This window comes from Phocoena sinus, chromosome 3 (genome assembly GCF_008692025.1).
Source record: "Phocoena sinus isolate mPhoSin1 chromosome 3, mPhoSin1.pri, whole genome shotgun sequence".
Lineage (NCBI taxonomy): Eukaryota > Metazoa > Chordata > Mammalia > Artiodactyla > Phocoenidae > Phocoena > Phocoena sinus.
The window spans coordinates 8,133,315-8,143,196 of record NC_045765.1 but is presented as its reverse complement, the minus strand read 5'-3'; the positions used below and the strand labels follow the sequence as shown (position 1 = coordinate 8,143,196).

The 9,882-nt window shown below is 54.6% G+C and overlaps 1 protein-coding gene across 3 annotated transcripts; it reads left to right on the top strand.

Annotated features, from left to right (window-relative positions):
- The first annotated feature begins 961 nt into the window (after positions 1-961).
- Positions 962-7,225, top strand: ACP5 (acid phosphatase 5, tartrate resistant). 3 transcript variants are annotated; one of them, XM_032628704.1, is made up of 6 exons: positions 962-1,068; positions 4,795-4,882; positions 5,110-5,406; positions 5,618-5,745; positions 5,878-6,223; positions 6,618-7,225. In XM_032628704.1, the coding sequence occupies exons 3-6, from the start codon at positions 5,110-5,112 to the stop codon at positions 6,894-6,896; spliced, it is 1,050 nt and encodes a 349-aa protein (XP_032484595.1). In that variant the 5' UTR covers positions 962-1,068; positions 4,795-4,882; the 3' UTR covers positions 6,897-7,225. The 3 variants fall into 3 exon arrangements, with proteins under 3 accessions (XP_032484595.1, XP_032484594.1, XP_032484593.1); XM_032628703.1 differs by lacking the exon at positions 962-1,068 and adding an exon at positions 3,427-3,898; XM_032628702.1 differs by lacking the exon at positions 962-1,068 and adding an exon at positions 4,426-4,586.
- The last annotated feature ends 2,657 nt before the right edge of the window (positions 7,226-9,882 follow it).

The following is a 9,882-nucleotide window of genomic DNA, read 5'->3' as shown; positions in this document are numbered from 1 at the left end:
CACACCTCCCTTCACTGACCGTGCTTGTCAGAAGTAATGCTAACCGCCTGCCCCCCTTCTGACCCCATCGAGTGGACATTTGTTGTCCACCCAGAACTGCTTTCGTGGGAATTCCTTGGGGGGCGGGGGACTTGACAAGAGTAGAGACAGGGGACTAGGTGTTTGGTGTGTGTGCTAACTGAGTCAGGGTGTCAGGGTCGTCTGAGGAAGTGGCATTGAAGCCAAGTGCTCAAGGACAAGAAGGTGGGGGAGAGTGGGCCAGTGGAGGGCACAGCAAGTGCAAAGGCCCTGAGGTCAGAACACACTGTCCTTAGTGTGACTTGTGCTCAGTGGCCCCAACATGAAGGAGATGCACACATTGACATATCTCCAAGAGTCCTGGACAGATTATCAAAAACAACAACAACATTTGGGACTTCCCTGGTGGTCCAGTGGTTAAGACTCCCTGCTTCCAATGCAGGGGGCACAGGTTCAATCCCTGGTGGGGGCACTAAGATCCCACATGCCACGCAGCTTGGCCAAAAAACAAAGAAAACAACAAAGTTTAGATCTGAAGCAAGCTGTAGAGGAGTTAGTGGTATCCACTCAAGGGATGAAGCCAGGAGGGTGGGGGGAAGCTGCACATTCAGACTGGAGGGAAGGTTGTGTCGTGCAAGCGAGTCCCTTCATTCCATCCTTCCCCAGATAATTCCTGAGCAGCTGCCTTTGTGGGCCCCAGATTCTAAAAGCCAGAGAAACAGCAGCAAACACCACCGACTGCAGACAGTTCTTGTTGCCTCAGACCTCATTCGGGTGGGGAGACAGACTGAAAACAAGATAAGCAGAGTTTGGTTCGTCAGGCCTCGATAAGGGCTACTGCGAAAACTACAGCAAGTTAAGAGGGAGTCAGGATGGGGGTGGGAGGGATGCTTTTTAGATAAGTTAAAGGAACTTAAATACAGTGGGAGGGAGCCACGGTGATAGCTGGAGAAGGAACAGCCTTCTAGGAAAATGGAACAGCAAGTGCCAAAGCCCTGAAGTCAGAGCGAGGGCTCCTATTCCGGGAAGGGTGAGAAGGCCAGAGGAGTGGTGAGAGCTGGGGCAGAGAGGGGAGGGGAGGGCAGGGAGGAACTCAGCCATGGGATTGACGTTGTTGTTGGGAAGCAAGGCAGGAGTGGAGGGGGAGGGAGGCTCAGAGCCAAATCCTGATCCACCTCCACAGAAAATCAGCAGAAGCAGGCTTCCCTGAGTGAATGGAGGGAAAAGAGTTTACTCGGAACCCCAGAGGTGACCAGAGAGATATAGCCAAGGGTCCACAAGTTTCAGTACACACTCCGCAAGAAGCCTGATTTTTTTTCATGTGCATGTGCTTTTGTACTTTTTAATTTAAAAGATATAGAAAATGTTAACATTTGACAAACTTAAAAAATTATATCAGTAGGGAATATCCCTGGCGGTCTAGTGGTTAAGACTGCAAGCTTCCACTGCAGCGGGCATGGGTTTGATCCCTGGTCAGGGAACTAAGATTTCTGCGTGATGCACAGCATGGACAAAAAAAAAAAAAAATGGTGTCAATAGCATACCATTTTTCAGAAGACACATGTAGGCATAGAAAAATTAATGGAAAAAAATTACTGAAGAGTCACTCTCTAGGCAGACGACTGTAATCATTTTCCTTGTACTTTTCAGTATTTTCCAACGTTTCTTTAAAGACCAGGTAATACCATATGATAATAAATATTATAATTTTGTGTGATCTCAAAAAAATACAGAAAGTGGGCTTCCCTGGTGGCGCAGTGGTTGAGAGTCCGCCTGCTGATGCAGGGGACACGGGTTCGTGCCCCGGTCTGGGAGGATCCCACATGCCGCGGAGCGGCTGGGCCCGTGGGCCATGGCTGCTGAGCCTGCGCGTCCGGAGCCTGTGCTCCGCAACGGGAGAGGCCACCACAGTGAGAGGCCCGCATACCTCAAAAAAAAAAAAAAAAAAGAAAATACAGAAAGCATAGAAGATAATCCCTCAAACACTCCCAGACCTGCCACATGAAGAAGCAAATGTTAACATTTGGTCCTAATTGCTTCAGATAATTTTTTTTTTTCCTTTTCTGTGAAAGGAAAACAGTAGGGATAAAGTTGAAGCCCCCTGCCTGACACTCCCTTGTCCCTGAGCCCCAATTCCATTCCTCTTCCCGTCTCCCCAGAAAACAATCACTGCCCTGGATCTGTGATGAGGTCTTTGCTTCCCATGTTTACATTCAGACCACAGATACCTTAGGAGGAAGTTTGCATTTATTCTGCTGGCAAAATAACAGTGCTTTTCAAGCAAAAATCCAAACAATACATAATGTATAAAATGGAAAGAGAATGCCCCACCCCACCCCCAAAGAATGGAAAGTAATTAACAGCTAGAATATAAATTTCACCAGCACATGGGGCCCCAGCAGAGCAGGTGTTTCCTATCTGTCTTGTTCCCTGCTGGGTCTGCCAGTACTGGGCATACAGCAGGTGCTCAGTGCATGTCGAATCCATGTTTAAGTTTCTTGGATCATGCCTATTTTCAAAGTAAACTGTTTTATTTTGGAGTAATTATAGATTTACAGGAAAATTGCAAAAAAAAAAAAAAAAAAAGCAAAGAGTTCCAACATACACCTCACTGTTGCCTCTATGGCCAGCATCATCTGGAACCACGACATACCTGGAACCTGTACGCGATTCTGTTTCTTAGTTGTGTTACTATTCACAAAACTCCAGGCTTTCTTTGGATGTCACCAGTTTTTCCACAAGTGCCCCTTTTCTGGCCCAAGATCCCACATTCACTTCGTCCTCCCGGCTCCTGGGTCTCCTCCAGTCTGTGACAACCCCTCAAAGGTTGCTTTTTCATGACTGGGCCATTTTTGCAGAGTTCTAGGTAGGTATTCTGTAGAATATCCCTGGATTTGGGTGTATCTGGTATTTTTCTCATCGTAAGCCTGTGGTTACAGGTGACAGGAGAAACCCAGGAGGTGAGGGGCCCTTCTCATGACATTATGTCAGGGCCACGTGATATCAATAAGACATCACTATGCTGTTCACCTGGATCATCTGTTAGGGAGGTGTCCGCCAGGTGTCTCCACCAGAAAGTTCCCATCTTTTGCTTTCCCATGCTTTACTCTTCAGATGAGACTCTTTTGCCTCCCACCCACCTACAAAAAGAGGCAGGAAGGGTTGCAGCCCCAGCTCCTGGAGGGGTGTTTCAACATAAATTATTTGCGATTCTAAGTAAGATTGGACTCTTCTGCCCTCACACCTAAAGACCAGGAAATTGAGGTTGAAGATGAGACTTCCTCACTAGAGGGTAGCGCAGCCCGGGGCTGAGGCCCCACCCAGCGCTGTGGGGGCTGTGGGCCCCCCAAGTGCGCAGGCAGGTGGAGACTCTGCCTGCGTGGGGACAGGGGGAGGAAATCGGGTCCCCGAGCCACCCTGCCCGGCCGAGCTGCAGCCCAATCGGCAGGTCTGCGCCGCCCTCCAGGGAGCGTTACCTCCTGTTACAGAAGTGCGCCCCACAGGCGTGGTGGTGCGCAGGGGCCCAGCAGCATCCCCGGGGCGCCGGCCTGGCCAGGAGGCCCAGGCGCCCGCGCTTGCAGCCGGGGATCACCTGGGCCGCCCCCTGCCCGCCGGCAGGGCGGGCTAACTGCTGCCTCCTTAAAGCCGGGGCAGCCCCGACGGCTAGCACCCCGCACTCCTGCAGCTCGATTCGCAAGGCCACGCCTGGCCTTGACTCTTGGCCCAGCCTTTGCCAGTTGAGACCGCCCGGCGGCGGGAGGTCTCCACCCGGAGGAGGGGTCTCCGCCTGCCCTCGTGACCCACTTCCTGTTTGTTGGGGCTGCGGGGCCGTGAATGAGGGGCCCCCATCTACTCTCGCAAGAGGCTGTAGGGAACCAGAGTGAGTGTGCAGTCAGGGCCGGGAGGAGGGAGGCAGGGAGGGGAGGGGCAGGTCAGAGCGGCCTCAAGTGCAGGGGCCCCGCTGCCCCATAGCCTGCCCCCCTGCCCTTGGGGTCTGAGGGTGTGAGGGTCAAAAGTCTGGTCACACGGCTTGCCACCAGCTGCCTCCTGCCTGGGTTCCTCCTGCAGGAATGGGGGGTGGGGCAGAGAGGAAGGTATGGGCAGGACTTCCTGGAAAAGGGAGCCCCTGCTGTTTGGGGGAGGGGGGGTGACCCTGGGACTCAGGGCTCAGATGTTGTCAAACACACCTCACACACCGGACCTACAACTCAGCTGAGAAACACAACACAGAGACACACAACTCGGCTCGGCCACATGACAGGGACACACAACTCCTCATCGCACACACACAGTTCCACTTGAGGACGCAGGCGCACGTCACAGGCTTGCCACACAGGCCTTGCCAGCTCAGTGTCCACAGCCACGGGGACATGGGACTCCCAAGCAGACATGTGACCGAGGCAGGCACGCTTGGCTACACACAGAAAACAGCTCAGACACACCCAGGCACTGGCAGACAAACACGTCCGCGGAGGACACGGACACACATACGGGAGGTGCCTGGCCGGGGCGCACAGATAGAGCTGCGCACACAGCACACACGAGGCCAACGACACAAACGCGCTCCTGTGAGCAGACGCAGAGCTTGTGGGGCAGGCGCGGCTGCACTCATAGGCCAGACCACCCCCACCCCCCAACCCGGCTCCCGCCTCGAATCCCGTGTCCGGCCGCCCGGGGGAACCAACTCCAAGGCTCACATGACCCGAGGGGAGGGCTTCTGGAACAGTTGGCGGAGAAACTGCATCATCCCCTCTAATGATCCATTTCCGCCCCCAGGGAATAAAGGCTCAGTGACGGCCAGTTCTGCTCTGGAGCTCACCTGCCTCTCTGAGCCCCCAGCCGACTGGCTTGTGCCTCCCCCAGGGTGAGTACTGGGCCCGGCATACCCCCGCTTCCCCACCCCGCTGGCTGGACCCTGCCAGCCCCCTGACGCTCCCAGCCAGCTGTTGCACTCAAGTCCCGGGAGCTAGGGAGCCAGGCCATCCCTGCAGGGAGCCGTCTCCTCCTTTCTCAGAACAGGGCAAGTGGGGATCTCGGGGGGGGGGGGGCGCATGCTGCCCATGCCCCAGACGCTTGTCTCTCCCCTCCCAGATGGACACGTGGACGGTGCTGCTCGTCCTGCAAGCCTCGCTGGTGCTCCCCCTGGTGCTCCCCTGGGCTGCCGGCATCAGTACCAACACCCGCACCGCCCCCGCCCCTGTACTGCGCTTTGTTGCCGTGGGTGACTGGGGAGGGGTCCCCAATGCCCCGTTCTACACAGCCCGGGAAATGGCCAATGCCAAGGAGATTGCCAGGACCGTGCAGATCCTGGGCGCAGACTTCATCCTGTCCCTGGGGGACAATTTCTACTTCACTGGCGTGCAGGATGCCAAAGACAAGAGGTTCCAGGTGTGCGCCACTGGAGTAGGTGTGGAGGCGGGGGGATGCGTGGAGAAGCCACTCGACCTTTTGACTCTGGAGAGGGCAGAGGGAAGATGACACTTGTAGACGCCTAGCACACTCAGCGTCTCCCTTGTACATAGCGCCTGACTTGGTGGGAGCATCCAATGGCTGCTTGAACCTGCGGGGGGGGCGGGGCTCCCTTCTCTGTCTGCTGCAGGAGACCTTTGAGGACGTGTTCTCTGCCTCCTCACTCCGCAACGTGCCCTGGTACGTGCTGGCTGGCAACCACGACCATCTGGGGAACGTCTCGGCACAGATAGCCTACTCCAGGATCTCCAAGCGCTGGTGAGCCTGCCCCTCCTTCTATCCATCCCTCCGCCAGCCTCGCTCAGGTGGGCAAAGAGATCCATCAGCCAGAGCTGAGCCTGGGGCTTCTCTGCCCGAGACGGGCGCCCACCACCTCCATCCCATCCACAGGAACTTCCCCAGCCCTTACTACCGCCTGCGCTTCAAGATCCCACGGTCCAACGTGTCCGTGGCCATCTTCATGCTGGACACAGTGACACTGTGTGGCAACTCGGACGACTTTGCCAGCCAGCAGCCCGAGAGGCCCCGCAACCTGGCGATGGCCCGCACGCAGCTGGCCTGGATCAAGAAGCAGCTGGCGGCGGCCAAGGAGGACTACGTGCTGGTGGCCGGCCACTACCCCGTGTGGTCCATCGCCGAGCACGGGCCCACCCACTGCCTGGTCAAGCAACTGCTACCGCTGCTGACCACGCACAAGGTCACCGCCTACCTGTGCGGCCATGATCACAACCTGCAGGTGAGGGGACTGAGGGTGGGGCGAGAGCCTGGGAAGGGGTCCCCAGCCCAGCCACTGGGCCACGTGGCATAGTGCGGTCCTCCTTCTGTTTGGGAGCCCCCTGAAGGTCACTCTCTCTCAAACTCTATGCTCGCTAACCAGAAAACAGCCCAAAGTTCCCTAAAAGGCATCTCACGGGTCCCAGTTGACTCTTGATTGCTCAGAGCAATACACTCTCACACGTGGGAAAAGCTGAGGCCCAGGACAGGCGGGGGTGGGGTATGTCCCTTGCTCAAGGTGACTCTGTGGTCCATCACAGGCCTGACCCTGGACTCAAGACAGGTAGACAGCAAGCCAGTGGTAAACCTCACTGAGGGGCTGGGGACTCCACTGACCCTGCTTCCTCTGTCCGCAGTACCTTCAGGATGAGAATGGCGTGGGCTTCGTGCTGAGCGGGGCCGGGAACTTCATGGACCCCTCGAAGAAGCACCTGCGCAAGGTCCCCAACGGCTACCTGCGCTTCCACTACGGGGCCGAGAACTCACTGGGTGGCTTTGCCTACGTTGAGATCAGCCCCAAAGAGATGAGCATCACTTACATCGAGGCCTCGGGCAAGTCCCTCTTCAAGACCAAGTTGCCAAGGCAAGCCAAGTCTGAGCACCAGCACCGACGGGGGCTCCACGCTGGGGCCTGAGTTAGGGGCGCCTCCCAGCTGGTGGGTGAGTGGGTCCCGCTGGGACCCCCTGCCCATGGGCAGGCTTTCTCAAGGGCCGGTGGTGCTACGGCAGAGCAGGAAGGAGAAGGACAGATGAGAAACTGTGGTGCCACGTGGCCTTTGTGACAAGGATGCCCATATACGTGAAAGAAGCATGGACACGTGTTCCGGCCAGAGTGCCAGGCCCCTTGGCCTGGCTCGCCCAGCCTGAGTTCCAGGCACTGGGGGACAGGGAGGGAAAGCCCTCCCCTGGATCAGGCATCCTTCTGTCACTGCCAAATAGTCAATAAAAAAAAATAGTTGCAGAAGCTGAACGTGTATCATGAGCATCCCTTTCCTCACCTCACTGGCCAGATGCATCACCTGGGTTTGAAAGGGTCTGGGCTCCCCCACTTGCTGGCCTGCGTCTCCATCTCTAAGCCTCATCCATAACCAACTGGCCTCATACATGGATGCGATTTTAAGTAAAGACCAAACACAAAGAAGGGTCCAACGTGAAGCAAGCCTTCCTCCCCCATGCTCACCTTCTTAGGGACAGCCATCATCACGCTCTTTCCTTCCATAATAAAAACATCCTCCTTTTTTCACACAAAGCATCACAATGTATGCACAGTTCTTTTTTCCTTTTGTTTTTTTTTTTTTTCGGCGGGATCTTAGTTCCCAGGGATCGAACCCATGCCCCTCACAGTGCAAGCACGGAGTCTCAACCACTGGACTGACAGGGAGGTTCTTTTTTTTTTCTTCTGGGGTTGGGGGGGGTCTATTTAACCACAAGTGGACTGTTCATATCAGAACATTCATTTTTGTTCATTTCACTGTGGAATCGGTGCTATTCATATGGTTCGAAAATCTAAACCGTAGAAAGGTAAAATATCTCTCACCCCCTTCCCATCTGTCCCTCCACCTTTCCAGAAAGGAAATAGCTTTTTGTAAATGCCTTGGGCTTCCTTGCAGGATTTCAGTGCGCAAATGAAAGCAAACCTGAACAGTTTTTTCCTCCCCTTTCCCACTGATCTGCACCTTGCTTTTTTGGTGCTGGTTTTGTTTTCTTTTTCAAACCAACTTCATTGTGGTCTAATTGACACATTTTGAAAGTCCGCAGTTCAGTAAGTTTTGACAAAGGCACACACCCACAAACCCACCATCACAATCAAGATAAAAGCATTTCCTGCACCCCCAAAGGTTCTCTTCTTCAATTTGCTGTTTCTGCCTGTTGTACCTGGACATCTGCCCATCAGCCCTCTGGGGGAGCTTCTTTCTGCAGCTACAGAGGCCCCACTGTGTGCCAGTCCCCAACTGTCTATCTAAACAGCCATCTACTGAGGGTCGCCTGGATTGCTATCCTCAAACAATGCTACCATAAATGACCCACACATTCACTTCCTACATATGCACATACGCTTGTAGGATAAACCAATCTTTTCCAGTCTCTCCCTCTTACCAACAGAGCTGCAGTGGACACACCTGGACCCATACTTTTGCACATCTGTGCAAGTACGTACGGAGGAAAACTTCCAGAAGCAGAATTATTTCAGGGCCTGTTCCTGCCGAGGAATGCTGAAAGGAGAATGCTCACCCCTGAACTGAAAGCTGCAGAGAAACCCAGTTCCCCTCTGGGCTTCTGAGTTGACTAACACCCACCACAAACAGCCTGAGCCAGCCCGTCACAGGAACTGCTCTCTTGGCCTGCCCTCAACGGCCACTTCAGCTGCTACGGGGCCAGGGACCCAACTGTTTGGGTCCAGCTGCCAGCCCACCTAAATAGAATGAAATAGCACCCTGGGTAAAATAAGTGAGGTTGCTGGGGGTGCAGCTGTCTCCTGAATCAAGCATCCTTTGGTCACTGCCAAATAGTCAATAAAAGAATACCTGCAAAGCCTGAACGTGTGTCATGAGCATCCCTTGCCTCACCTCTCTGGGGAAAGGGACTTGATGGAAGTGGCACCTTCTGTTTGCTACTTTGTAGCAGTCATCACTGCTGAATTTGTTACAAGGTAACATGTGTTACTATTAAAATGAAGCAAAGCTGGGGCTTTCCTGGTGGCGCAGTGGTTGGGAGTCCGCCTGCCGATGCAGGGGACACGGGTTTGTGCCCCAGACCGGGAAGATCCCACATGCCGCGGAGCGGCTGGGCCCGTGGGCCATGGCCGCTGAGGCTGCGCGTCCGCAGCCTGTGCTCCGCAACGGGAGAGGCCACAACAGTGAGAGGCCCGCGTACCGCAAAAAAAAAAAAAATTAAGCAAAGCTGTCTTACCAGAATGCCAGCCCTGAGCTCTTTCCAGCTGACATTACCACCCACCAAGCTCTATGCCAAATTAACCCACCATCCCTTCTAATCCTGACCCAGGAGGAAAGGGCCAGCATCATCCTGGCTTCTCAGAGGACAGAAGCTCAACAGATTAAGTCAGGTGCCCAAGGTCATATCCAGGAAGCCTCAGACCCTCAATCTTAACCACGACAGTCAAGGCAGCTCACGGCCACCCTGCCTCTTCCCACTGACTCAGAGGCTCCAAGCCGGCAGGGGTCTGAATCAGAAGTCAGCCCAGTGTCCCTGTTTGCAGGGCCCAGAGTGTGGAATTAGCCCAACATCCCAATTCACAGGGCCCAGAGGGTGGAAAGGAGAAGTGACACATCCAAGCTGACACAGGGAACTAGTGGCAGGGAGGGGGATTGGCCCCCCTCCTCCACAATGGCCAAGCATGTCTACCAAGCACCAAGGACCAAGTCCTGTGCCAACTCAAGGAGCACCCAAAGGAATAAGGCAGGATAGACACATGCCCTCCTAGAGGGCTTCCTTCCAGCTCAGGGGACAATGTCAGTCAGCACACGGCCATGGGTAGAAAGATTCCTTGTAGGAAGCAACCTAAGTGTCCATCGATAGATGAATGGATAAAGAAGATGTGGCACATATATATAATGGAATATTACTCAGCCACAAAAAGAAATGAAATTGAGTTAATTGTAG

Excerpts from the sequence above, each read along its gene's own strand:
- ACP5 (XM_032628704.1), top strand. The coding sequence starts at position 5,110 with ATGGACACGTGGACGGTGCTGCTCGTCCTGCAAGCCTCGCTGGTGCTC. Across the intron at positions 5,407-5,617 it reads CCAAAGACAAGAGGTTCCAG|GAGACCTTTGAGGACGTGTT; the intron begins GTGTGCGCCACT and ends TGTCTGCTGCAG. Across the intron at positions 6,224-6,617 it reads GCCATGATCACAACCTGCAG|TACCTTCAGGATGAGAATGG; the intron begins GTGAGGGGACTG and ends CTCTGTCCGCAG.